Source organism: Oncorhynchus kisutch, linkage group LG10 (genome assembly GCF_002021735.2).
Source record: "Oncorhynchus kisutch isolate 150728-3 linkage group LG10, Okis_V2, whole genome shotgun sequence".
Taxonomy (NCBI): Eukaryota; Metazoa; Chordata; class Actinopteri; order Salmoniformes; family Salmonidae; genus Oncorhynchus; species Oncorhynchus kisutch.
Window position 1 is genome coordinate 64,972,058 of NC_034183.2, and position 27,971 is coordinate 65,000,028.

At 44.7% G+C, this 27,971-nt stretch overlaps 4 protein-coding genes and 5 non-coding genes across 15 annotated transcripts in view; 1 reads left to right on the top strand and 8 right to left on the bottom strand.

The window, feature by feature from the left end:
* Nucleotides 1-311: 311 nt before the first annotated feature.
* LOC109897399 (60S ribosomal protein L3-like) lies at nucleotides 312-5,088 on the bottom strand. Its single transcript, XM_031834724.1, has 8 exons — nucleotides 4,993-5,088; nucleotides 4,166-4,358; nucleotides 3,722-3,890; nucleotides 3,199-3,334; nucleotides 2,742-2,928; nucleotides 1,212-1,570; nucleotides 790-909; nucleotides 312-439 (listed from the first exon to the last, which is right to left on the bottom strand). Exons 1-8 carry the CDS (start codon nucleotides 4,993-4,995, stop codon nucleotides 395-397), a joined length of 1,212 nt encoding a protein of 403 aa, XP_031690584.1. The 5' UTR covers nucleotides 4,996-5,088; the 3' UTR covers nucleotides 312-394.
* LOC116376048 (small nucleolar RNA SNORA54) lies at nucleotides 525-655 on the bottom strand. The gene has a single exon (XR_004211444.1). It is a non-coding gene; the product is annotated as a small nucleolar RNA SNORA54 (small nucleolar RNA).
* Nucleotides 3,042-3,135, bottom strand: LOC116376055 (small nucleolar RNA U83B). The gene has a single exon (XR_004211450.1). It is a non-coding gene; the product is annotated as a small nucleolar RNA U83B (small nucleolar RNA).
* A 265-nt stretch (nucleotides 5,089-5,353) lies between the features above and the next one.
* The window catches only part of LOC109898701 (solute carrier family 25 member 39), a 38,529-nt gene continuing 15,911 nt past the window's right edge, over nucleotides 5,354-27,971 (bottom strand). For 5 of the 6 annotated variants that reach the window (XM_020493796.2, XM_031834727.1, XM_020493798.2 and 2 more), the window contains one exon: nucleotides 26,796-27,939. In XM_020493796.2, coding sequence (XP_020349385.1) covers nucleotides 27,821-27,939 — 119 coding nt within the window. In that variant the 3' untranslated portion in view covers nucleotides 26,796-27,820. Of the gene's footprint in view, nucleotides 6,371-6,485; nucleotides 6,567-26,795; nucleotides 27,940-27,971 lie in introns of those variants that run through there. The other variant, XM_031834728.1, reaches the window with a different exon arrangement.
* LOC109898709 (progranulin-like) overlaps nucleotides 7,601-27,971 on the top strand; it is a 47,138-nt gene continuing 26,767 nt past the window's right edge. Inside the window, exon 1 of the mRNA XM_031834721.1 lies at nucleotides 7,601-7,632. Within this exon, the coding sequence (XP_031690581.1) occupies nucleotides 7,624-7,632 (9 nt within the window). The 5' untranslated portion in view covers nucleotides 7,601-7,623. The remainder of the gene's footprint in view (nucleotides 7,633-27,971) is intronic.
* Nucleotides 20,932-26,655, bottom strand: LOC109898705 (60S ribosomal protein L3-like). 2 transcript variants are annotated; one of them, XM_031834725.1, is made up of 8 exons: nucleotides 26,602-26,655; nucleotides 24,806-24,998; nucleotides 24,362-24,530; nucleotides 23,839-23,974; nucleotides 23,382-23,568; nucleotides 21,836-22,194; nucleotides 21,411-21,530; nucleotides 20,932-21,059 (listed from the first exon to the last, which is right to left on the bottom strand). In XM_031834725.1, exons 1-8 carry the CDS (start codon nucleotides 26,602-26,604, stop codon nucleotides 21,015-21,017), a joined length of 1,212 nt encoding a protein of 403 aa, XP_031690585.1. In that variant the 5' UTR covers nucleotides 26,605-26,655; the 3' UTR covers nucleotides 20,932-21,014. The 2 variants fall into 2 exon arrangements, with proteins under 2 accessions (XP_031690585.1, XP_031690586.1); XM_031834726.1 differs by lacking the exon at nucleotides 26,602-26,655 and adding an exon at nucleotides 25,633-25,652.
* On the bottom strand, nucleotides 21,146-21,276 carry LOC116376049 (small nucleolar RNA SNORA54). Its single transcript, XR_004211445.1, has one exon. It is a non-coding gene; the product is annotated as a small nucleolar RNA SNORA54 (small nucleolar RNA).
* On the bottom strand, nucleotides 22,275-22,358 carry LOC116376058 (small nucleolar RNA U83B). Its single transcript, XR_004211453.1, has one exon. It is a non-coding gene; the product is annotated as a small nucleolar RNA U83B (small nucleolar RNA).
* On the bottom strand, nucleotides 23,682-23,775 carry LOC116376057 (small nucleolar RNA U83B). Its single transcript, XR_004211452.1, has one exon. It is a non-coding gene; the product is annotated as a small nucleolar RNA U83B (small nucleolar RNA).

A 27,971-nucleotide genomic window follows, 5' to 3' on the forward strand; every position in this document is an offset into this window, starting at 1 on the left:
AGGGGCAGGCCAGTTATGTGCATCTGTTAAGTTTGAGTCTTTGTACACCAGTGTCAGACAATAGGTGGTACAAACAATAGCTACATGACTTTGTGACAAAAACTAATCTAGTCAAATTCCCTGAAGGTTGCTGGGCTGTCAACTGTCCTACTTATCAAGACTCAAATTTATCAAGCCACATTTAGCAAATAAGCAATTCATTTTTTGTTGAAACAAATTCATGCATCGACCCAAATACAAGAAGTCAATTTGCTGGGCCACATAGGCCTCAGATTAGTGTGAGATTATGCATATCATAAGAAACGAGAAAGGGCTTTTCACTTGTTTTATTATTAAACAACTCCGCAGTGCAGCATGAGGACTCATACCACCAGACAGAGCTAGAGGACGACATTTAAGCAGTCTCTTCCTTGGCAATGCGGTCCTTCTTGAGTGGTCCCTGTAGACAAAAAGGACAAGTGGTCAGTGACAATGCATATACAGAGTTGAATAAGCAGCCTCTACACCATCTGTGGCTCCAGGGGTGATGTTCCCAGAGAGTGAACAGGGAACAGCAAAAAAATGATGCCGCTCCCCTGCCTCACTGAAGTTTGATCTAGCACCTGAATGGAACCCAAATTCATACCAAGAGTGAACCAGGTTACGATAAGTGCACTACAGGCATAGGGGACTGAGCTGCAATGCCGGTTGTATGTGAACTAGTGGGTCCACTACATTGATCCAGGGGACTTGTGAATCAGAGTGAAGACAAGGGAAGAGACAAGTAAATGTCATGGAAACGGAACGCACCATGAACGCCTTCTTTTCCTCCACTGTCTGGAAGCGGCCGTGGCCAAACTTGGAGGTGGTGTCGATGAACTTGAGGTCGATCTTCTCCGTGGCACGACGGCTGGACTGCACCAACAGAGACTGAAAGAAAGCAGCATATATTTTTTAAATACAGATTAGTGATGCATTCCTTTAACGGGCCATACAGGACAATAACATTTAGCGCATTGTCCATCTGGTATGAAACAAATGCCCTAAAGTCAATACACGCCAGAACTCTACATGCAACAGGGCCAGCACACGGCCATTAGTTTCATCGGCCCAGGGAGGGAACTACCCGTATTTAAGTACCTATTCAGTTCAGCCAACCTATAAGTACCTAAATGCCAACTGACAATGCATTGGAATAAGCATGCATAAGATGGAATTGTCTCTTTCCTCACCTTACGCAGGGTTAGCACCCTCTTCTTGACTCCAATTGTGCAGCCCTTCAGCATGACAAAGTCATTGGTCACCTCCCCGTAGTGGACAAAGCCACCCAAAGGGGTGATGCTCTTGTTGGACAGATCGTACTCGGTGGCGGCGTTGTTCTTCACCAGCTTGCCGTCCTTGGTGTGGTAGCCCTGACCGATCTTGTAGATCTTCTTGTTGATCTCTGTGCGGTGGTGGTAGCCCTTCTGACCAGCGCGGGCCACGGAGAAGGCCACACGGGAGGGATGCCAGGCACCGATACAGGCCACCTTACGCAGACCACGATGGGTCTTACGGGGGAGCTTCTTTGTGTGCCAACGGCTGGTGACACCTAAAGGGGAAATTTCAGTGTTTAGTACCTGAGGACTTGGCATGAATAACTGAAGCTTGGTTAACTAGTCATTTGTGGGTTGTGGTCTCAGAAGTCAACATGGAATGCATCCTCATGCCTGACGCAGTGTTCCGTGGTCTCACACACAAAGCCCTTAACCTTGTGACTAGGGGGCAGTATTTTCATTTTTGGAAAATAACGTTCCCGTAGTAAACGGTATATTTTGTCAGGACCAGATGCTAGAATATGCATATAATTGACAGCTTAGGATAGAAAACACTCCAAAGTTTCCTAAACTGTAAAAAGATTGTCTGTGAGTGTAACAGAACTGATGTTGCAGGCGAAAGCCTGAGAAATCCAAACAGGAAGGGACTCTTATTTAGAAGGCTCTGCATTCCTATTGAGCAGTGAATGGGCTATCAACCAGGTTACTTTTTCTATGGCTTCCCTAATGTGTCTAGTGTCACAATACATAGTTTCAGGTTTTTATTTTGAAAAATGGGCCTGAACGTCAACATTACATCAGTGGTCAGCTGAAGTCTCTCAGAGTGTTTGGTGCATAAAGGACAAATGCGGCCATTGTTTCGCTCTATCCTACTAAGAAGCCACCAGTCCCGGGTTGATATATTATCGAATAGATATTTGAAAAACACCTTGAGGGTTGATTATAAAAAAACATTTGCCATGTTTTTGTCGATATTATGGAGCTAATTTGGAATATTTTTCGGCGTTTGTGACTGCAGTTTCCGGGCGATTTCTCAGCCAAATGTGAACAAACGAAGCTATTTCGCCTACAAAAATAATATTTTTGGATTAAAGGAACATTGGCTAACTGACTGCGAGTGTCGTGAGTGAAAACATCCGAAGCTCAAAGTCAAACGACTTAATTTGATTGCTTTTCTGATTTCCGTGACCAAGTCACCTGCTGCTAGCTGGACAAAATGCTATGCTATCGATAAACTTACAAATGCTTGTCTAGCTTTGGCTGTAGAACATATTTTGAAAATCTGAGATGACAGGGTGATTAAAAGGCTAAGCTGGGTCTCAATATATTTCACTTGTGATTTTCATGAATAGGAATATCTATGTCCACTGCGTTATGCTAATTAGAGTCAGTCGATGATTAAGCCCATTCATGCGGGATGGGGAGTCACTAGAGGTTAAGACATACCTTTGTATCCGTGACCCTTTGTGACACCGATGACGTCGATCATCTCATCCTGGGTGAAGACATTGGTGATGGGGATAGACTGCTCCAGCTTCTCACGGGCCCAGTCCACCTTGTCAGAGATGGAGCCTCCATTGAGCTGCACCTCCATCAAGTGGGACTTCTTCTGCCTCAGGGGCAGCAGCCTCATCTGGAGGGGGAGGAGAGAGGCAGTTGAGCCTGCTAGTCCTGGGACAAGGACCAGTATAGCTAGTACAAACACCGTGTGTTCAACCCAAAATTGGGTTAAATGTGATCTAGGGACATAGTCTCAGAAGGAAGGCAGCATGGAATGTATCCTCATGCGTGTCGGACGTCATGCATGACGCAGTGTTCCGTGGTCTCATCACAGACAAAGGGAGATCTGATTCATTAAAACTACGTGGCATTGCAGGGAGCGTTTTCTATCCTGCTCACTCACCTGCGTGTGGGCGATGATGCGGACGACCTGGCAGTACTTCTTCATGGAGGCGAAGTCCTTCTCCAGCTGCTTCTTGCCATCGTCATCCTGCCACTTCTTGCAGTACTTTGTGAAGGCCTTCTTCTTGGACTTGTACCTGAGAGCATGCAGCGTGACCGGAGGGTAGGGGAGAAGAGGCACACGGGTTGGCACAGGTCCTTCATAACCCCAGGGGGCCAGCGGAAGAACACTGTACTCAGCTGCTCGCCCAGCCTTCACAGGGGCGAAGGGGGCAGTTACAGCTTCAGAAAGGTTTTCGGCTCATGGCGCGGTTTCTAAGAAGCGCTTTCCACCGGCCAGAGGAGCCCGGAGCTCATCAGGTCACGAGGCACCCGAGCGGAGCTGCCACCAGGGGGGGCACCAGATGTTAAGTATACACTATCTAGTCAAAATGTTTGTTTAAATATCTATAAGTATACACTATCCAACCAAGTCAAAATGTTTGTTTAAATATCTATTATTTTTCACATGTATAACGACTCACCAGTTCCTGTAGAAGCGACGCTTGCACTCGTCACTGATGTGCTCAGCGAAGATGGTCTTGAAGGAACGCAGGCCACGGGGGGTCTCGACATAACCCACAACACCCACCACAACCATGGGAGGAGTCTCCACAATGGTCACAGCCTCAACCACTTCCTTCTTGTTCACCTCTGTAGGAAAATAGTCAGGTATGAAGGTTAGTAATACAGGAGCTCCACGGTAGACTTATATTGCATAATGTCAATGCTCAACGACTGCGCTCAGTGCTCGACATTCATCAAGGGTTAGACCCAATATGTCCGCCCGTCGAGGGGATCATCACAGGCAGAAAAAAACACACACTAATGCAAGACCGAAATTAATATGGCTTGGTTATGTATTCATAAATCCCACAGCAATATTCACCCAGTTAATTAAACAAAACCGAAAGAAGCCAAATACTCACTTGAGCCAGGTCTGTCGACTTCACGCACGATGTGAGTCATGCCAGCCTTGTAGCCAAGGAAGGCAGTCAAGTGGACTGGTTTGCTGGGGTCATCCTTGGGGAAACTCTTCACCTTACCACGGTGACGTCTGCTCCTCTTACGGGGCAGGAAACCCAAGGATCCGTGGCGGGGAGCCGAAAATTTACGGTGGGACTGTGAAGACAACGCAATTTAGCACATTGTCCTGTCCATGAGGCATACAAAACTATATGAACGCACTTGAGTCAGTATGTCAGAACTCGACATTGAACAGGAACAGCACGAGGCCAACCATTCTGTCCGCCCGTCGAGGGACTCGTCACCCATATTCAATGCAACCTCACTAAATAAATCCCAACTGAAGGATGTAAACAGAGTCTTGGAATAAACATGTGTAACGGTAGTCGTTAGAGGTTCGGAGGACCTGCTACTGTTGGGCGGGCTAATGGGTCAGGCCTCATAAAACGTAAAGCCCGTTATAAAACAGAAATTTAACTAACACGTTGTCAGTTTTAAACTGTTTGATTGTGAACCAACGTTACAAAATGTCTATTTAAAATGCAATTGAGAACGAAGCATGCTAGGCCTCAGTGGATCAGCCATTTTAAACTACCAGTATGCCAACGATTACTTCATATAGTCATTCTGTAATAATCTAAGACCATGTTATTATGGTAAGGTGTAACATCATACAACTATTAATTACAGATAGACACATCTTACCTACTGACTTAGAGGGGGAACATATAAGGTTTAAGAAGATGCTAAACAGATTGAAACCGCAAGTCCAAAAGAAAGAGGAACTCACCATTTTGTCTCAGAGCCGTTTGAAAAAGAGGCCTATGTAAGGGGGATGTTTGGTATTTATACAAGGACGTAACCCATCACGTGATTAACGTCGCAAAACCATGACATGGCTCCGCCTTCCTGCTGTACAAACGCTTGCTTCAAAATCTAGAATTCCACTGTACCAGAAATGCATCAGCTAATAGATAAGGCAAAAGCTCTTGTGATTGGTGCAACACCTTTCTTATTTTACAACTGTCCATCTCAACTTGTTCTCAACTAGCCTACCTGGTTAAATAAAAAATGATTAACATTTCTTTGAATCAAATTAGGCATTCTGTTAGATGATCTATATCCCTCTGACTGAATAAAAAACAACAGTAAAACCAGTCAGAGCATATAAAACATTCTATACATCCATGTAAGGTACACAATAAATAATAAACACACAAATTGAAGATCAAGGCAACAACTCAGTTCAGTCCAGTAGCCTAGTTAGTAGAACTCCAGATCTTTCTGAAATGCTGAAAAAAAATCTAATGAACGTTCTTCAAAAAACTATATTGACTCAGCCCAGGTCTGAAATGGATCAACAGAAAACCTGCACACATTCAATCATGTAAAAATATAAATAAAAAGTATGTCAACCCCTTTTAGATAGCACAGTCAATTTGCCAGCTGTTTTGTCTGAAGTATTTCATTTGATTGAATAACATGTACCAAATTAACTCATAAAACCCAGTTCTCATCCTAGGGGAATGAGCAATGGTAACCCACCTGGTATTTATTCCCATCACAAAAATGGACATTGAATAGTAAGCTACCATTGGTCAGATGACAAATCAATATGAGAGAATGCTACATTAAGAATATCCACTCATCTCAGCTCAGCCATGCATTTGGTCTGGGCTAGTAGTTGAAGGGAAGGTCTTGATTGAATGGATTACTTTGCATGCAGTTTTTTTAGGGTTGTTGTTAGAAGTGTTCTCCCAGGTATGAACAGCAGGGGGCTGTACTAGCAAAGATGAACACTAGCATGCTAAAGTCTGAATAAGTCTTAGGTCACAGGGCCGTTCCCCCACAGTTCTGAATTTAACTAATGGACACATTCATGGATACACTATGACAGTATTCACAGTTGTAGGAGTAGCCTCCCTGTGGGCCAATAGAAAGGGCTAGAAAACAGACAAAAAAGCCTGTGCATTGGCTGCTGCTAATAGTCTCTTCCCATTTTGACCCAGAAGAAGGTAGCCAACCCTGCTTCTCCACACACACAGCCCCTCAGCGGGCCTGTTGCTCCCGGTCAAGGTTTATCTTCTGGAAGAAGATCTTCCCAAACTCATAGGTGCTGATCATGACAGCACAGGCTGGGGCAACTTTGATCACCCTGGGTAGGAAACCTGAGGGGGATAAAGAGACACAATTTACCTGATTTAGTCCTCCATTCAGACTGCTTACTATACCAGCGCTTCAGGCATTGCAAATATATACCTTTTATATATCCTTTGGACTTACCTGCAAAGAGCCCCCTGTATCCCGATTCAGCCCAAATTCCCCTCATGATATGCCATGTGGATGTGGGATTCTTCACAGGGACTAGGAGGAAGGGGAGAAAGACAGAGATTTAGTGGGCAATCCTACGTTCTATCAGAGAGGATAAAATACGATTTCAGAGGTGAATGGCCATATGAGTACATAAGACCCTGTAATTACACACCTCCCAGTGTCTCCATCTCTCCCAGTTGGATCTGTCTTTGTGTCTTCACCACGTCAAAGGGTAAAGTCATGATGGCAGCAACCTGGGACAGAAGACAATAGACACACTCTCTATAAGCAATACCCAGTGAAATCAACAGCAATACCCAGTGAAATCAACATAACTTACCCCTTGATCTATTGATCAGCAGTATGTTATGTAACTAGACAGGTGAAACACTAAAAACAGCCTTTAACCAGGGGGTCCACCTGTTATCAATTATCAACAGTCTAATGGTTGTCACAATGACACAGCAATTCTCTATTTTATTCTGGTGTCAACTCAACCCTTATAATAACTCATGAGAGGACTGTCGAACTGCCATGATTTGACACAGGGAACTTCCTGTTTTACTACAGATCTAGGCTAAGTAAGTGTGTCCACTTCTCTCACACATGAGAGAATCTCTCTAAACAAACATAGGCCTGTTTTCAGCAGGGAGAGGCATTTTATTTTATTTATCATGGCCTCTTTCTGTGATAAATACAAATAACATCTGTGTTACAACTGGCTTTCCTTTCCTGGTGAGAGATAGCACACTCAACTCTTCTCCATATTTGTCAATGATCTACCTATAATAAAACACACCTCTGCCTCACTTACAGTACACTGAAAAGAATAGGAGCGGGGAAAAAATAATTTGACTATTTAGCTGTATACATCTTGCAATGTACAAACCATCCATCATCTTCTTCATGAAATCTAATAGAAGACATCTGCTTAACATGCATTGTAAATGCAGGGGTCCTGCACAGGTCCACCTGTTATCAATTATCAATAGTTTGGCCTAGGTCTCTGCTGGCCCAGGTCTCTGCTGATGATTGCCCAGGCGGAGAGGTGTGTAAGGAGGGAAACACCTGCTGCAAGGTCCCCTCAGATGGCTATGAATGTTGCCCAATGTATCAGGTATGTATGGGGTGGTACTGTTGATACTGTTTAGTGGTCTCTCTATCCAGCATGGCTCATGAAGAGGGAGTAATATAGTGGTCTCTCTGGTCCAGCATGGCACATGAAGAGGAAGTAATATAGTGGTCTCTTTATCCAGCATGTCTCATGAAGATGGAGTAATATAGTGGTCTCTTTATCCAGCATGTCTCATGAAGATGGAGTAATATAGTGGTCTCTCTATCCAGCATGGCTCATGAAGAGGGAGTAATATAGTGGTCTCTCTATCCAGCATAGCTCATGAAGAGGGATTAATATAGTGGTCTCTCTATCCAGCATGGCTCATGAAGAGGGAGTAATATATAGTGGTCTCTCTATCCAGCATGGCTCATGAAGAGGGAGTAATATAGTGGTCTCTCTGTCCAGCATGGCTCATGAAGAGGGAGTAATATAGTGGTCTCTCTGTCCAGCATGGCTCATGAAGAGGGAGTAATATAGTGGTCTGTCCAGCATGGCTCATGAAGAGGGAGTAATATAGTGGTCCCTATCCAGCATGGCTCATGAAGAGGGAGTAATATAGTGGTCCCTATCCAGCATGGCTCATGAAATGGGTCTCCAGGAGAGCCAAGGAAGAGTGTGGGATCAGCTCCCGCACAGGCCAGTCAAAGCCCTTCTCTGTCCCATTACTCCAATGGTGGAACCAGTTTCCCCCTGATGCTTTTTATTATTGTATTTTACTACTAGCACTAACTTTGTGATCTCTGTGCAGTGTGGGAGCAATGAGCCATCTGCAATCTTTTTGGGCTCCAACTCTATTCAAATTAAAGGTTCAGCAGGTTCATGGGGAAAAGAAAAAGACCCCAAACTGTTTATATTAGACAAAGTGCTGAGATCTTGATTCACTGTATTATCTGAGTTCACTGACAAAAGCTTCTCTCCATAAATTTGTCTAAGGATGTGTCCACGAAGCACTCTGAATGAATAAGGCTTTTTTATGTACAGGATAGGCATTTTTATTTAGAATTCATAAAGAGCAGCCATTTTACAAGGCTGGATTACATTAAATCCTAAATGGAGGAGAGTAGATTCTGATATTACCATGAAGCCACATTGAGTCCTACTAGCCACACACACACACACACACACGCCAGTTTATTATGTTTTGGGAATGGACGTTCTCCCTCTCTCTTCCAACTCTATCTCTGTCCCTCCCTCTCTCACTTCCTCCATCTTGTCTGGCTAACATGCTTGTCCTTAATTTGCCTCTCCTGCACCGGGGTGAGGCCGGAGGAACATACTGTCTCCTTCTGGCTGGGAATACTAAGAGACCATCCTCTTCTCTGGGCTGTCTTTGTGTCTAAGTACAGCAGTCTCCAAGGTTACATAACCTTGCATCAAATCAACAATGACCTTTGTCTGACATTAGCAGCCAGTGTTCTGGGATAGAGCACCCCATGGGACCGTCAGGCACGTCACCTGAAGACTCGCCTCTTATCCCCAACGAAAAGGCCACCGCAATAGAAGGGCTCGGTTGAGCACGGCTGGAAGTAGGTAGGTAGGTAGGTAGGTAGGTAGGTAGGTAGAGAGAGAGAGAGAGAGAGAGAGAGAGAGAGAGAGAGAGAGAGAGAGAGAGAGAGAGAGAGAAAGAGAGAAAGAGAGAGAAAGAGAGAGAAAGAGAGAGAGAAAGAGAGAAAGAGAGAAATGGCCTCTTGTTTATGCTGACTAGAGAGTTGCTGACTGCGCTCACCTAGGTTATTTTGGGGTCAGGGAGAGGTGAGGCTACAGATAGCTAGGCATGGCTCCTCTACAAGACATGTACTTTCACAAAAACATTTGAAACAGTAGTAGAAAAGAAACAGGTTCCTCATGAAGAAACAGTAGCAGAAAAGAAACAGATTCCTCATGAAGAAACAGTAGCAGAAAAGAAACAGATTCCTCATGAAGAAACAGTAGCAGAAAAGAAACAGATTCCTCATGAAGAAACAGTAGCAGAAAAGAAACAGATTCCTCATGAAGAAACAGTAGCAGAAAAGAAACAGGTTCCTCATGAAGAAACAGTAGCAGAAAAGAAACAGGTTCCTCATGAAGAAACAGGTTCCTCTCCATCTACGTAACATTGCAAAAATCCGAAACTTTCTGTCCAAAAATTATGCAGAAAGATTAATCCATGCTTTTGTCACTTCTAGGTTAGACTACTGCAATGCTCTACTTTCCGGCTACCCGGATAAAGCACTAAATAAACTTCAGTTGGTGCTAAATACAGCTGCTAGAATCCTGAGTAGAACCAAAAAATTTGATCATATTACTCCAGTGCTAGCCTCTCTACACTGGCTTCCTGTCAAAGCAAGGGCTGATTTCAAGGTTTTACTGCTAACCTACAAAGCATTACATGGGCTTGCTCCTACCTATCTCTCTGATTTGGTCCTGCCGTACATACCTACACGTACGCTACGGTCACAAGACGCAGGCCTCCTAATTGTCCCTAGAATTTCTAAGCAAACAGCTGGAGGCAGGGCTTTCTCCTATAGAGCTCCATTTTTATAGAACGGTCTGCCTACCCATGTCAGAGACGCAAACTCGGTCTCAACCTTTAAGTCTTTACTGAAGACTCATCTCTTCAGTGGGTCATATGATTGAGTGTAGTCTGGCCCAGGAGTGGGAAGGTGAACGGAAAGGCTCTGGAGCAACGAACCGCCCTTGCTGTCTCTGCCTGGCCGGTTCCCCTCTTTCCACTGGGATTCTCTGCCTCTAACCCTATTACAGGGGCTGAGTCACTGGCTTACTGGGGCTCTCTCATGCCGTCCCTGGAAGGGGTGCGTCACCTGAGTGGGTTGATTCACTGATGTGGTCATCCTGTCTGGGTTGGCGCCCCCCCTTGGGTTGTGCCATGGCGGAGATCTTTGTGGGCTATACTCGGCCCTGTCTCAGGATGGTAAGTTGGTGGTTGAAGATATACCTCTAGTGGTGTGGGGGCTGTGCTTTGGCAAAGTGGGTGGGGTTATATCCTTCCTGTTTGGCCCTGTCCGGGGGTGTCCTCGGATGGGTCCACAGTGTCTCCTGACCCCTCCTGTCTCAGCCTCCAGTATTTATGCTGCAGTAGTTTATGTGTCGGGGGGCTAGGGTCAGTTTGTTATATCTGGAGTACTTCTCCTGTCCTATTCGGTGTCCTGTGTGAATCTAAGTGTGCGTTCTCTAATTCTCTCCTTCTCTCTTTCTTTCTCTCTCTCGGAGGACCTGAGCCCTAGGACCATGCCCCAGGATTACCTGACATGATGACTCCTTGCTGTCCCCAGTCCACCTGGCCGTGCTGCTGCTCCAGTTTCAACTGTTCTGCCTTCTTATTATTCGAACATGCTGGTCATTTATGAACATTTGAACATCTTGGCCATGTTCTGTTATAATCTCCACCCGGCACAGCCAGAAGAGGACTGGCTACCCCACAGAGCCTGGTTCCTCTCTAGGTTTCTTCCTAGGTTTTGGCCTTTCTAGGGAGTTTTTCCTAGCCACCGTGCTTCTACACCTGCATTGCTTGCTGTTTGGGGTTTTAGGCTGGGTTTCTGTACAGCACTTTGAGATATCAGCTGATGTACAAAGGGCTATATAAATACATTTGATTTGATTTGATAAAGAAACAGTAGTAGATAAGAAACAGATTCCTCATAAAGAAACAGTAGCAGAAAAGAAACAGGTTCCTCATAAAGAAACAGTAGCAGAAAAGAAAGGTTCCTCATGAAGAAACAGTAGCAGAAAAGAAACAGGTTCCTCATGAAGAAACAGTAGCAGAAAAGAAACAGGTTCCTCATGAAGAAACAGTTGTTGAAAAGAAACAGGTTCCTCATAAAGAAATAGTAGCAGAAAAGAAACAGGTTCCTCATGAAGAAACAGTAGAACCCTAGACAGCATGACAGGGATTTATTTTTAAGGCAGTGGAGGAAATGGGCCATGATATCCTACACATCCTGCACTCTGGTGGTGAGAGGCTGTACTTCATGCAGGGAGGAAGGGCACTCCTGCTCCTATAAGCTTGGGGAATAAAGGAAAGCTGTGTCCATGGGAACGGGCTTGGAATACTGATGCCACAGTGCAGGGGTGCATTGGAGCTGCAGTCTATTCTGGCAAGCTCAGGCTAAGGCCTTAGGTATTCTCATTACAGCTGTCCTCTGAAGGCCATCATCAAAACCGGAAGGTTGCAAGTTCAAACCCCTGAGCTGACAAGGTACAAATCTGTCATTCTGCCTCTGAACAAGGCAGTTAAGCCACTGTTCCTAGGCCGTCATTGAAATTAAGAATTTGTTCTTAACTGACTTGCCTGGTTAAATAAAGGTAAAATAAAAATCTTACCTTTTTGTCAGAACTGGGCTTACAAGGTACCCCCTGTCACTATTATTCGATTGTGAATATCTTAAAGATAATAATACAACATTGATCAAATAGCAGCAGTGAAATAGTCTCTCATCATGTCCACATTGCGTTTGTCACTAAGCTTGTCAAAGTCCCCAGTCAGTCCTTCTGGTCCCCATAAGGGATTGTATGATTTGTGACCCACTGCCTCTAAATGTTGAAAGTAAAGAGACATTAGAATAAAATGCACCATGAACTCCTTCTTTTCCTCCACTGGTAACGGCCGTGGCCAAACTTGGAGATGTTGTCGATTAACTTAAGGTCGATCTTCTCCAGGGCCTCCCGAGTGGCACAGTCGCGGCTGGCTGCGACAGAACCTGGACTCGAACCCAAAATCTCTAGTGGCACAGCTAGCACTGTGATGCAGTGCCTTAGACTATAAGGCACTGCATCACAGTGCTAGCTGTGCCACTAGAGATTTTGGGTTAGACTGGGAGACCCATGGGGCGGCACACAATTGGCCCAGGGTCGTCCGGGTTAGGGGAGGGTTTGGCTGGCAGGGATGTCCTTGTCCCTTCACACACTGGTGGGCTGGGTGCAGTGCACGCTGACACGGTCACCAGGTGCACATGCAGTGTTTCTTCTGACACATTGGTGTGGCTGGCCTCTGGGTTAAGTGGGCGTTGTGTCAAGAAGCAGTGTGGTTTGGTTGGTTTGTGTTTCAGAGGACACACAGCTCTTGACCTTTGCCTCTCCCGAGTCCATACAGGAGTTGCAACAATGAGACAAGACTGTAACTACAGTGCCTTGCAAAAGTATTCATCCCCTTGGTGTTTTTCCTATTTTGTTGCATTACAACCTGGATTTTTATCTGGATTTCATGTAATGGACATACAAAAAATATGTGAAATGAAAACAATTACTTCTTCCAAAAATTTCAAAAAAATGTCAAACGGAAAAGTGGTGCGTCCATATGTATTCACCCCCTTTGCTATGAGGCCCCTAAATAAGATCTGGTGCAACCAATTACCTTCAGAAGTCACATAATTAGTTAAATAAAGTCCACCTGTTTGCAATCTAAGCGTCACATTATCTCAGTAAATTTATACAACTGTTCTGAAAGGCCCCAGAATCTGCAACACCACTTAGCGAGGGGCACCACCAAGGAAGCAGCACCATGAAGACCAAGGACCTCTCCAAACAGGTCAGGGACAAAGTTCTGGAGAGGTACAGATCAGGGTTGGGTTATAAAAAAATATCAGAAACTTTGAACATCCCACGGAGCGCCATTAAATCCATTATTAAGAAATTGAAATTATATGGCACCACAACAAACCTGCCAAGGCAAGGAGGGTATTAATCAGAGAGGCAACAAAGAGACCAAAGATAACCCTGAAGGAGCAAAACTCCACAGTCTAGAGTGGAGTATCTGTCCATACGACCACTTTAAGCTGTAAACTCCACAGAGTGGCCAGAAAAAATCCATTGCTTAAAGAAAAAAATAAGCAAACATGTTTGGTGTTCGCCAAAAGGCATGTGGGAGACTCCCCAAACATATGGAAGAAGGTACTCTGGTCAGATGAGACTAACATTTAGCTTTTTGGCCATCAAGGAAAATGCTATGTCTGGCGCAAACGCAACATCGCTCATCACCCCAAGAATAACATCCCCACAGTGAAGCCTGGTGGTGGCAGCATCATGTTGTGGGGATGTTTTTCATCGGCAGGGACTGGGAAACTGGTCCGAATTGAAGGAATGATGGCTGGTGCTAAATACAGGGACATTCATGGCATTCTGGTTTCAGTCTTCCAGAGAATTGAGATTGGGACGGAGGTTCACCTTCCAGCAGGACAATGACCCTAAGCATACTGCTAATGCAACACTTGAGTGGTTTAAGGGGAAACATGTAGATGCCTTGGAATGGCCTAGTCAAAGCCCAGACCTCAATCCAATTGAGAATCTGTACCAATTGGATACCATGAAATTGGGTAGAAAAAGGGGTAAAAAATAAATAATAGCAGAGGCAGAAATGGGCTGTTTCATATTTGATAAAGCCCTGAGAAGGTACTTCAGAGCAGATGGAGAGATTCTTCCAGAAAGAGGCTGAACAGTTGACCTCACCTCCATTAGAAAGGCAGGGAGTAATTAGTTCTGTATTTTACAGTGTTACTGGCAGATTTGGAGAAAGAAGTGATATTGTGTATAAGAGTGCTGTAGGTGTTGGGACTGGACGTACCTGTGCTTGCGCTGCAGTGAGGGTCAGTGCCTCTGGAGGTTATTATTGTAGTAGGATGTCCCTTGGGGGTATCCGTACCTATGTAGGACATGCGAGGGTTAGGTTAATAAACAGGCTGGAGCTAGAACCTCATTGTCGCGCGTCTTTATTTTAGATCATACTACATGGTGTCAGAAGTGGTTTTAAAATTCACATAAACGTGAAAGAGGTACCAAGTAAATCATACATTCAGGTTGTTTCAAAGCAGGGAGGGCACAGTGTTGGAGATAAAACAGAGTATATCATTATTTTGCTAGCTAACGAGCAAGGACTAAGTTATGTTAGATTTGCGTCAATTCGAATCTGGTATCAGGATAAATATGACAATGAGTCACAGATTGTATACTATGTATTTTTTATTAGCTAAGCAATAAGTGGTAAATGCAATTTTCGTATATACGGGCTCTCTGTCCCACCTCGCAGGGCAAACAGAGAACTGACTTGTTCTTGACAAAGATATTATAAATATACCCTGACAGAAATAGTTCCTGCTTCCAAGCCGGCCTGTCAGAGTAGAGATTGGGCGTGGTTTAGACTCACCCAGCCTATCGTTGATTGTTGGCGCAGAGGCTGGTCCCAGCCCCCTAAGCGCTTCAGTTGACAGATGTAACTGTTCCTGTGAAGAATATCTATGCGCACCTGGCTCCTGTTATCTAACAAAAGACTGTTTGTTCCCGCAACACTACGTTCTGAATGTGCCACCCCCCAACTCATTGCATAGTTCCTGTCTTCATGTTATTCTGTATTTCTCCATCATGAGAAAGGCCCATGGCCCTGAAACTGTTAACAATGTTTCAAGTCAGCTATGTTGCAAAACACATACATACATCCACACAAACCAACAGCAGATAATATTCAATCACATACATGGTAACGGGCTATAGTGCATAACACAGAATCCTCATAGTTACTGCTAAGCAGCATGTTGCAAGAGGAAGAAGCTGGCGGGATTTCAGGGTTTGAGACTCCAAGTTCAACGGGCTCTGGCGCAAACACAGACAGGCCAGTGGCTAGTGCTGACAGATTTCACATTAGTCCCCCAGATAATTTTGTTTGTATGGACATTCAAAACTGTCCGGAATGGATCAGGAGCTTTGAAAGGTAGAGGGTAGCATCAGGCTTAAACGTGAAAAATGAGGCATTTCAAGTTAATACACTGATCTACTCTATGGGTGATGAAGCCGAGGATATATTAAATGCTTCAACGTTGACTGAGGAAGAGAAACTTAACTACAGTGCCGTTAAAGACTGTTTTGAAATGCATTTTGTAGGGAGACACAACATTTTGAGGGAGCTAGGTTTAATATGCGCAAACAGGAGCAGGGTGAAACGACCAACAGTTGTCAGTTTGGCGCCCTCAGGGAAGAGCTGATCCGAGATCGGATTGTAGTCGGAATAAGAAATATATCACTTTCTGAAAAGTTACAGTTGGATTCCCAGTTTATCTGGTCCAAAGCTGTAAACCAGGTTAGGCAGAGTGAGACAGTAAAAAGACAGCAGACGATACTGCGCGACAGCAGCTCCTTGCAGAACGAAGAGAGTGAGGAAATACATGCATTTTCATACAGAGCAAAAATAACGGAGGGGAACAGAGAACAGAGACAGACGTGGAGAAAACAATCACAGACAGCACCAGTAGCTAGTTCCAATGTTTGTCGCAAATGTGGGAAAGATTGCCCAGCAAAGGATGCGGAATGCAGGAAATGTCACAGGAGAGGACACTTTTCAGCTGTCTGTCAATTAAAGCAAATGCATGATGTTTCAGAGGAGGTACAGCAGGACAGCATCTTTCTGGGAGAAGTAAAGGGAAACAATCCTGGCTGGCATTCAGACATTAAACTCAATGGGGAGGTTGTGTCATTTAAACTAGACACTGGGGCAGCAGTGACAGCTATCCCAACTAGGCTGTATAGCTATAGCAGAGATGGCCCTTTGCTCTCTACAAACAAAAAACTGTTGGTTCTGTTAGGGACAAAAGCACTGGACGACTTGCCTCCCAGAGTTCTGCGCTTCCGCCTCAGATTACTGAGGTTCACCTACAAGATGGTGTATGTGCCAAGGAAGGCACTGATCACAGCAGATCCACTCTCCAGGGCCCCAATTAAACATCCATTATCAGAGGAGGAGCCATGTCTAGAGGGTGAGGTACAGGTGTCCATTAATGCAATAAGGGACAGTCTACCTGCATCTCAGACCAGATTGCAGAGGAGCAACAACGAGACCACATCTGCCAACAGATAGTGTAGCAGTGCAAAAAGGGATGGCCCAGGCAGGAGGAACTGCCTCAGCTGCTGAAGCCCTATTGGGTGCACCAAAGTGACTTCCACTGTAATGGAGACCTTCTCATGAAAGGACAACAGATAGTTATCCCAGAGACTCTACAACCAGAAATGCTAGACAGAGTGCATGATGGACACATGGGGATAACCAAATGCAGACTGAGGGCTCAACAGTCAGTGTGGTGGCTTGGTCTGAGTACTCAGATTGCCAAGCTAGTGGCCCATTGTGAGGTCTGTACAAAATGTCAACCTTGTCACCCGGAGCCAATGATGGCAACGGAGCTGCCAAAACGGCCATGGCAAAAGGTAGGGGCGGATATGTTCTATTGGAAAAATGACACTTATCTGCTAGTGGTAGATTACTACTCAAGATACATTGAAATAGCAAAGACACCCATAACCACATCAGCTGGTGTTATCAATGGATTAAAGTTTTAAAAATTCCAGGCAAGGGGTCGCTGAGGTCCTGGTTACAGATAACGCTCCCCAGTTCTCTGCGAGGTCCTTTTCTGCTTTTGCCGCAGAATATGACTTCATACATGTGACCAGTAGCCCCTACCATGCACAGAGTAATGGTGAGGCAGAGAGAGCTGTGAAAACAGTCAAGGGACTGCTGAAAAAGAACAAGGATCCATACAGGGCTCTATTAGCTTACAGAGTTACACCACTGCATCATGGGCCGTCGCCTGCCGAGCTCCTGATTGGGCAGGAGGCTGCGTTCCCCATTGCCTGTCTCGCCGGCTCAGCTTAAACCCCGATGGCCTAACAGGAAGGCCTTCACTGAGTGGGACAAACGTCTGAAACAAATGCAAACTGGAGACTTTAATCGGAGACACCGTGCTAAGGAGAGGCCAGAGCTGACCGAAGGTCAACACGTGTGGATTACAAACTCAAAGACACCAGCAATAGTGCTGAGGAAAGCGGATGCCCCACGCTCCTATGTGGTGGACACAGGCTTAGAAGAGGTACGAAGGAACAAAACACACCTCAGAGCTCTTCCAGATCTACCAGCCACACAGACTGAGGCCACAGAAAAGGCACAAAAAGAGGGTGAAGGAGAGAGAAAGCTCACAGAGCCACAAGCGCGCCCAAAAGGTATGTGAAGCCACCAGAGTGGCTGAAAGACTATGTTACGTGAAGAGAAAACATACTGCTGGGGAACATAACCAGCAAAAAGAGACTGTACCTAAGTTAATGTTCATACTGTGTGATTTAATACTTTCATACTGTTTCAGGATGGGAAGTAGCATGTTAGAGAATAATACTGGTTTCCAAATTGCATTTCAGTTATGCTTCAGTGGTTATGCATGTTGAGTTCTTGTTCATGGGAGAGGGGAAGATGTAGTAGGATGTCCCTTGGGGGTATCCGTACCTATGTAGGACATGCGAGGATTAGGTTAATAAACAGGCTGGAGCTAGAACCTCATTGTCGCGCGTCTTTATTTTAGATCATACTACAATTAATACACAACACAGGCCATGTCCATGACTCTCCCTCCAGACACTGTTTCACTTCTTTCAGTGGATGCATCATGTTCATATCACATTCTTTGGGATTTGTTTCCCCTCCTTGGACCTCAACGACTAGAAATGCTTCCGTTGGGGAAAGTTTTGAAAAACTGAAATGTGCTATTGTGTGAACAATGCTCCAAAGACATAAAGTAGCACTTCAGTCTCATTCTCACCTCATTGAACACCTGATTTATTTAACAAAAGGCACATCTCAATAGGTGGTCCAGGTATGTCTGACACGGCACAAGTGGGGGTGTTCTCTATTGCTCCTCTATTGTTCCTCGAGCCAATGGACTTCCCATCAAACCAACTCCTTGAATGACCTCCTCCAGGGATATCACCTTCACAGGAAACGTTTAAAAATCACTGGAGGACATCTTTAAGTTAATAGGAAATAAGGACCTTGAAAATCCTTCTGAAAATCCTTTTTTTTGCAAAGGGTGCAGAATACTGTATTATGCAGAGATGTGTAGCGGGAGACGTGAGGGACGTCTAAATGGAGTGCGAGGCCCTCAGGGTCCTCCTCATAACCTGCTGAAGTGGAGGTGAAAGCACTTTTGAGTGGAAGGCTTAATTGCTGTATAGAGCTAGGTGAGCTCTGTACTGAAGCCAAATATGGGTAGAACACATGGACATACACAGAGTGTACAAAACATTAGGAACACCTGCTCTTACCATGACAGACTGACCAGGTGAAAGCTATGCTCCCTTATTGATGTAACTTGTGAAATCCACTTCAATCGGTGTAGATGAAGGGTAGGAGACGGGTTAAATAATTATTTTTAAGCCTTGAGACAATTTAGACAAAAATTGTATATGTGTGCCATTCAGATAGTGAACGGGCACGACAAAATATTATTATTAATATTTGAACAGGGTATGGTAGTATGTGCCAGGCGCACCAATTTGTGTCAAGAACTGCAATGCTGCTGGGTTTTTACATGTTCAACAGTTTCCTGTGTGTATCAAGAATGGTCCACCACCCAATGGACTTCCAGCCAACTGTTGGATAAACCTGTCAATAATCAACTGACTGGCTTTATTGATGTTTATAGTATTCTCTCAAGTATGCAATCTGACTTCCGCTCAGGTTATGGGTGTGTCACCATTGCCCTTGATTCTAAGCAATATTGTGCTGCTATTTTTATTGACTTGGCCAAAGCTTTTGATACGATAGACCATTCCATTCTTGTGGGCCGGCTAAGGACTATTGGTGTCTCTGAGGGGTCTTTGGCCTGGTTTGCTAACTACCTCTCTCAAAGAGTGCAGTGTATAAAGTCAGAATATTTGCTTTCTCAGCCACTGCCTGTCACCAAGGAAGTACCCCAAGGACGGTGCACTGTCCTTCTCTCAGCACATACCAAAGCTGCAGGTTAAATAGGTTAAATCTAGACTTGGTTTCCTCTATCGTAATCACTCCTCTTTCACCTCAGCTGCCAAACTAACCCTGAATCGGATGACCATCCTACCCCAGCTAGATTACAGAGACGTCATTTATAGATTGGCAGGTAAGGGTGCTCTCAGGCGGCTAGATGTTTACCATTCGGCCAGCAGAATTGCCACCAATGCTCCTTATAGGACACTCTACTCTGTAAACGGGTCATCTCTGTATACCTGTCACAAGACCCACTGATTGATGCTTATTTATAAAACAGTCTTAGGCCTCACTCCCCCCTATCCGAGGTATCTACTCATCCTCCACATACAACACCTGTTCCGCCAGTGACATTGTGCCAAAGTTGCCACAAGCGAAAACATTCCCGGCCCAACAAATTGAGGCTGAGGGCAAAAGGGTGTGCAACTCAATAGAAAGGTGTTAATGTTCTGTACTTTGTATAGCCAGTTGGCTGAATGGAAAATGACTTGCATTTAGAAAGACATGTGGCTGTATACTTTCACATTCATGTAAAGCAATGGTCTAAATCGGACAAGGAATTTATCTCGACATACCATCATCCTGATTAGTGCGCTCTGGACTGCAGTGTTCTTTCCCTTGAAAATCCAGACAGCCTGCAGGAGCAGGCCATATCACAATAGTCCAGTCCATTTCTCAGTGTTGATGGAATAAGTGCCAGGATGTTACCCTGACTAAACTCCCATCACGCACAAAAATGATTTTAGCAGAGCATTTATACAATCTTGCAGTGTAACTATGCAGGCAGTCATGAGATTCACAACCCATCTATTAGCCTTGAACTGTACTAATGAACCACAGCTGCTGTTTTCATTATTCACCGAGCTGTCATCTGCAGCTTCCCAATATGCTGACAGGCAACAGTACAAGGCCACCAGTACTGCCCAAATGCATCAACATCCTTCAGCTCCCTCAAGGTAGGCAACCACGACCTTGAGGTGGGCCTGGACACAGGCAAGCAGTGCTTTTAAAGTTGCTAATTTCATGAGCCATGTTGACCGTGACAAGTTTGAAACAAGTGTGGAACCATTCTTGCCCACGTGGGCCGATCGTCAGGCAGTACGCACAGCCAAAATGGACTATAAAAATATTGAATTGCCAAAATTTTTAACTGTATTATTTAACCTAGTGGTCAACGTGACTAAATTCACAGAAATGTGAGTTAGAGGCACTCAAACACAAGTCTTAAGGGGCAGGTCAGTTATGTGCATCTGTTCAGTTTGAGTCTTTGTACACCAGTGTCAGACAATAGGTGGTACAAACAATAGCTACATGACTTTGTGACAAAAATAATCTAGTCAAATTCCCTGAAGGTTGCTGGGCTGTCAACTGTCCTACTTATCAAGTGTCAAATTTATCAAGCCACATTTAGCAAATAAGCAATTCATTTTTTGTTGAACAAATTCATGCATCGACCCAAATACAAGAACTCAATTTGCTGGGCCACATAGGCCTCAGATTAAAGTGTGAGATTATGCATATCATAAGAAACGAGAAAGGGCTTTTCACTTGTTTTATTATTAAACAACTCCGCAGTGCAGCATGAGGACTCATACCACCAGACAGAGCTAGAGGACGACATTTAAGCAGTCTCTTCCTTGGCAATGCGGTCCTTCTTGAGTGGTCCCTGTAGACAAAAAGGACAAGTGGTCAGTGACAATGCATATACAGAGTTGAATTAAGCAGCCTCTACACCATCTGTGGCTCCAGGGGTGATGTTCCCAGAGAGTGAACAGGGAACAGCAAAAAAATGATGCCGCTCCCCTGCCTCACTGAAGTTTGATCTAGCACCTGAATGGAACCCAAATTCATACCAAGAGTGAACCAGGTTACGATAAGTGCACTACAGGCATAGGGGACTGAGCTGCAATGCCGGTTGTACGTGAACTAGTGGGTCCACTACATTGATCCAGGGGACTTGTGAAACAGAGTGAAGACAAGGGAAGAGACAAGTAAATGTCATGGAAACGGAACGCACCATGAACGCCTTCTTTTCCTCCACTGTCTGGAAGCGGCCGTGGCCAAACTTGGAGGTGGTGTCGATGAACTTGAGGTCGATCTTCTCCGTGGCACGACGGCTGGACTGCACCAACAGAGACTGAAAGAAAGCAGCATATATTTTTTAAATACAGATTAGTGATGCATTCCTTTAACGGGCCATACAGGACAATAACATTTAGCGCATTGTCCATCTGGTATGAAACAAATGCCCTAAAGTCAATACACGCCAGAACTCTACATGCAACAGGGCCAGCACACGGCCATTAGTTTCATCGGCCCAGGGAGGGAACTACCCGTATTTAATATGTACCTATTCAGTTCAGCCAACCTATAAGTACCTAAATGCCAACTGACAATGCATTGGAATAAGCATGCATAAGATGGAATTGTCTCTTTCCTCACCTTACGCAGGGTTAGCACCCTCTTCTTGACTCCAATTGTGCAGCCCTTCAGCATGACAAAGTCATTGGTCACCTCTCCGTAGTGGACAAAGCCACCCAAAGGGGTGATGCTCTTGTTGGACAGATCGTACTCGGTGGCGGCGTTGTTCTTCACCAGCTTGCCGTCCTTGGTGTGGTAGCCCTGACCGATCTTGTAGATCTTCTTGTTGATCTCTGTGCGGTGGTGGTAGCCCTTCTGACCAGCGCGGGCCACGGAGAAGGCCACACGGGAGGGATGCCAGGCACCGATACAGGCCACCTTACGCAGACCACGATGGGTCTTACGGGGGAGCTTCTTTGTGTGCCAACGGCTGGTGACACCTAAAGGGGAAATTTCAGTGTTTAGTACCTGAGGACTTGGCATGAATAACTGAAGCTTGGTTAACTAGTCATTTGTGGGTTGTGGTCTCAGAAGGCAACATGGAATGCATCCTCATGCGTGTCAGACGCCATGCCTGACGCAGTGTTCCGTGGTCTCACACACAAAGCCCTTAACCTTGTGACTAGGGGGCAGTATTTTCATTTTTGGAAAATAACGTTCCCGTAGTAAACGGTATATTTTGTCAGGACCAGATGCTAGAATATGCATATAATTGACAGCTTAGGATAGAAAACACTCCAAAGTTTCCTAAACTGTAAAAAGATTGTCTGTGAGTGTAACAGAACTGATGTTGCAGGCGAAAGCCTGAGAAATCCAAACAGGAAGGGACTCTTATTTAGAAGGCTCTGCATTCCTATTGAGCAGTGAATGGGCTATCAACCAGGTTACTTTTTCTATGGCTTCCCTAATGTGTCTAGTGTCACAATACATAGTTTCAGGTTTTTATTTTGAAAAATGGGCCTGAACGTCAACATTACATCAGTGGTCAGCTGAAGTCTCTCAGAGTGTTTGGTGCATAAAGGACAAATGCGGCCATTGTTTCGCTCTATCCTACTAAGAAGCCACCAGTCCCGGGTTGATATATTATCGAATAGATATTTGAAAAACACCTTGAGGGTTGATTATAAAAAAACATTTGCCATGTTTTTGTCGATATTATGGAGCTAATTTGGAATATTTTTCGGCGTTTGTGACTGCAGTTTCCGGGCGATTTCTCAGCCAAATGTGAACAAACGAAGCTATTTCGCCTACAAAAATAATATTTTTGGATTAAAGGAACATTGGCTAACTGACTGCGAGTGTCGTGAGTGAAAACATCCGAAGCTCAAAGTCAAACGACTTAATTTGATTGCTTTTCTGATTTCCGTGACCAAGTCACCTGCTGCTAGCTGGACAAAATGCTATGCTATCGATAAACTTACAAATGCTTGTCTAGCTTTGGCTGTAGAACATATTTTGAAAATCTGAGATGACAGGGTGATTAAAAGGCTAAGCTGGGTCTCAATATATTTCACTTGTGATTTTCATGAATAGGAATATCTATGTCCACTGCGTTATGCTAATTAGAGTCAGTCGATGATTAAGCCCATTCATGCGGGATGGGGAGTCACTAGAGGTTAAGACATACCTTTGTATCCGTGACCCTTTGTGACACCGATGACGTCGATCATCTCATCCTGGGTGAAGACATTGGTGATGGGGATAGACTGCTCCAGCTTCTCACGGGCCCAGTCCACCTTGTCAGAGATGGAGCCTCCATTGAGCTGCACCTCCATCAAGTGGGACTTCTTCTGCCTCAGGGGCAGCAGCCTCATCTGGAGGGGGAGGAGAGAGGCAGTTGAGCCTGCTAGTCCTGGGACAAGGACCAGTATAGCTAGTACAAACACCGTGTGTTCAACCCAAAATTGGGTTAAATGTGATCTAGGGACATAGTCTCAGAAGGAAGGCAGCATGGAATGTATCCTCATGCGTGTCGGACGTCATGCATGACGCAGTGTTCCGTGGTCTCATCACAGACAAAGGGAGATCTGATTCATTAAAACTACGTGGCATTGCAGGGAGCGTTTTCTATCCTGCTCACTCACCTGCGTGTGGGCGATGATGCGGACGACCTGGCAGTACTTCTTCATGGAGGCGAAGTCCTTCTCCAGCTGCTTCTTGCCATCGTCATCCTGCCACTTCTTGCAGTACTTTGTGAAGGCCTTCTTCTTGGACTTGTACCTGAGAGCATGCAGCGTGACCGGAGGGTAGGGGAGAAGAGGCACACGGGTTGGCACAGGTCCTTCATAACCCCAGGGGGCCAGCGGAAGAACACTGTACTCAGCTGCTCGCCCAGCCTTCACAGGGGCGAAGGGGGCAGTTACAGCTTCAGAAAGGTTTTCGGCTCATGGCGCGGTTTCTAAGAAGCGCTTTCCACCGGCCAGAGGAGCCCGGAGCTCATCAGGTCACGAGGCACCCGAGCGGAGCTGCCACCAGGGGGGGCACCAGATGTTAAGTATACACTATCTAGTCAAAATGTTTGTTTAAATATCTATAAGTATACACTATCCAACCAAGTCAAAATGTTTGTTTAAATATCTATTATTTTTCACATGTATAACGACTCACCAGTTCCTGTAGAAGCGACGCTTGCACTCGTCACTGATGTGCTCAGCGAAGATGGTCTTGAAGGAACGCAGGCCACGGGGGGTCTCGACATAACCCACAACACCCACCACAACCATGGGAGGAGTCTCCACAATGGTCACAGCCTCAACCACTTCCTTCTTGTTCACCTCTGTAGGAAAATAGTCAGGTATGAAGGTTAGTAATACAGGAGCTCCACGGTAGACTTATATTGCATAATGTCAATGCTCAACGACTGCGCTCAGTGCTCGACATTCATCAAGGGTTAGACCCAATATGTCCGCCCGTCGAGGGGATCATCACAGGCAGAAAAAAACACACACTAATGCAAGACCGAAATTAATATGGCTTGGTTATGTATTCATAAATCCCACAGCAATATTCACCCAGTTAATTAAACAAAACCGAAAGAAGCCAAATACTCACTTGAGCCAGGTCTGTCGACTTCACGCACGATGTGAGTCATGCCAGCCTTGTAGCCAAGGAAGGCAGTCAAGTGGACTGGTTTGCTGGGGTCATCCTTGGGGAAACTCTTCACCTTACCACGGTGACGTCTGCTCCTCTTACGGGGCAGGAAACCCAAGGATCCGTGGCGGGGAGCCGAAAATTTACGGTGGGACTGTGAAGACAACGCAATTTAGCACATTGTCCTGTCCATGAGGCATACAAAACTATATGAACGCACTTGAGTCAGTATGTCAGAACTCGACATTGAACAGGAACAGCACGAGGCCAACCATTCTGTCCGCCCGTCGAGGGACTCGTCACCCATATTCAATGCAACCTCACTAAATAAATCCCAACTGAAGGATGTAAACAGAGTCTTGGAATAAACATGTGTAACGGTAGTCGTTAGAGGTTCGGAGGACCTGCTACTGTTGGGCGGGCTAATGGGTCAGGCCTCATAAAACGTAAAGCCCGTTATAAAACAGAAATTTAACTAACACGTTGTCAGTTTTAAACTGTTTGATTGTGAACCAACGTTACAAAATGTCTATTTAAAATGCAATTGAGAACGAAGCATGCTAGGCCTCAGTGGATCAGCCATTTTAAACTACCAGTATGCCAACGATTACTTCATATAGTCATTCTGTAATAATCTAAGACCATGTTATTATGGTAAGGTGTAACATCATACAACTATTAATTACAGATAGACACATCTTACCTACTGACTTAGAGGGGGAACATATAAGGTTTAAGAAGATGCTAAACAGATTGAAACCGCAAGTCCAAAAGAAAGAGGAACTCACCATTTTGTCTCAGAGCCGTTTGAAAAAGAGGCCTATGTAAGGGGGATGTTTGGTATTTATACAAGGACGTAACATCACGTGATTAAAGTCGCAAAACCATGACATGGCTCCGCCTCCTGCTGTACAAACGCTTGCTTCAAAATCTAGAATTCCACTGTACCAGACATCTCACTCAGCAATTTGGTCTGGGCTTGTAGTTGAAGGAAGGCCAATGGATTGGTTTGCTGCAGTTTTGTTAGGGTTGTTGTTAAAGTGTTTTCCTATGAACAGCAGGGGACTGTCTAGCGGGGCAGGAAACAAGGATGTGGCGGGGAGCCGAAAATTTACGGTGGGACTGTGAAGACAACGCAATTTAGCACATTGTCCTGTCCATGAGGCATACAAAACTATATGAACGCACTTGAGTCAGTATGTCAGAACTCGACATTGAACAGGAACAGCACGAGGCCAACCATTCTGTCCGCCCGTCGAGGGACTCGTCACCCATATTCAATGCAACCTCACTAAATAAATCCCAACTGAAGGATGTAAACAGAGTCTTGGAATAAACATGTGTAACGGTAGTCGTTAGAGGTTCGGAGGACCTGCTACTGTTGGGCGGGCTAATGGGTCAGGCCTCATAAAACGTAAAGCCCGTTATAAAACAGAAATTTAACTAACACGTTGTCAGTTTTAAACTGTTTGATTGTGAACCAACGTTACAAAATGTCTATTTAAAATGCAATTGAGAACGAAGCATGCTAGGCCTCAGTGGATCAGCCATTTTTAAACTACCAGTATGCCAACGATTACTTCATATAGTCATTCTGTAATAATCTAAGACCATGTTATTATGGTAAGGTGTAACATCATACAACTATTAATTACAGATAGACACATCTTACCTACTGACTTAGAGGGGGAACATATAAGGTTTAAGAAGATGCTAAACAGATTGAAACCGCAAGTCCAAAAGAAAGAGGAACTCACCATTTTGTCTCAGAGCCGTTTGAAAAAGAGGCCTATGTAAGGGGGATGTTTGGTATTTATACAAGGACGTAACATCACGTGATTAAAGTCGCAAAACCATGACATGGCTCCGCCTCCTGCTGTACAAACGCTTGCTTCAAAATCTAGAATTCCACTGTACCAGAAATGCATCAGCTAATAGATAAGGCAAAAGCTCTTGTGATTGGTGCAACACCTTTTTTATTTTACAACTGTCCATCTCAACTTGTTCTCAACTAGCCTACCTGGTTAAATAAAGGTGAAATAAACATTTTTAAAAACAGGAAAACCAGTCACCGCATATAAAACATTCTATACATCCATGTAAGGTACACAATAAATAATAAACACACAAATTGAAGATCAAGGCAACAACTCAGTTCAGTCCAGTAGCCTAGTTAGTAGAACTCCAGATCTTTCTGAAATGCTGAAAAAAAATCTAATGAACGTTCTTCAAAAAACTATATTGACTCAGCCCAGGTCTGAAATGGATCAACAGAAAACCTGCACACATTCAATCATGTAAAAATATAAATAAAAAGTATGTCAACCCCTTTTAGATAGCACAGTCAATTTGCCAGCTGTTTTGTCTGAAGTATTTCATTTGATTGAATAACATGTACCAAATTAACTCATAAAACCCAGTTCTCATCCTAGGGGAATGAGCAATGGTAACCCACCTGGTATTTATTCCCATCACAAAAATGGACATTGAATAGTAAGCTACCATTGGTCAGATGACAAATCAATATGAGAGAATGCTACATTAAGAATATCCACTCATCTCAGCTCAGCCATGCATTTGGTCTGGGCTAGTAGTTGAAGGGAAGGTCTTGATTGAATGGATTACTTTGCATGCAGTTTTGTTAGGGTTGTTGTTAGAAGTGTTTTCCCAGGTATGAACAGCAGGGGACTGTACTAGCAAAGATGAACACTTTTAGTGTGCAAGGAAAGCATGCTAAAGTCTGAATAAGTCTTAGGTCAAAGGGCCGTTACCCCACAGTTCTGAATTTAACTAATGGACACATTCATGGATACACTTATGACAGTATTCACAGTTGTAGGAGTAGCCTCCCTGTGGGCCAATAGAAAGGGCCAGAAAACAGACAAAAAAGCCTATGCATTGGCTGCTGCTAATAGTCTCTTCCCATTCTGCTCCAGAAGAAGGTAGCCAACCCTGCTTCTCCACACACACAGCCCCTCAGCGGGCCTGTTGCTCCCGGTCAAGGTTTATCTTCTGGAAGAAGATCTTCCCAAACTCATAGGTGCTGATCATGACAGCACAGGCTGGGGCAACTTTGATCACCCTGGGTAGGAAACCTGAGGGGGATAAAGAGACACAATTTACCTGA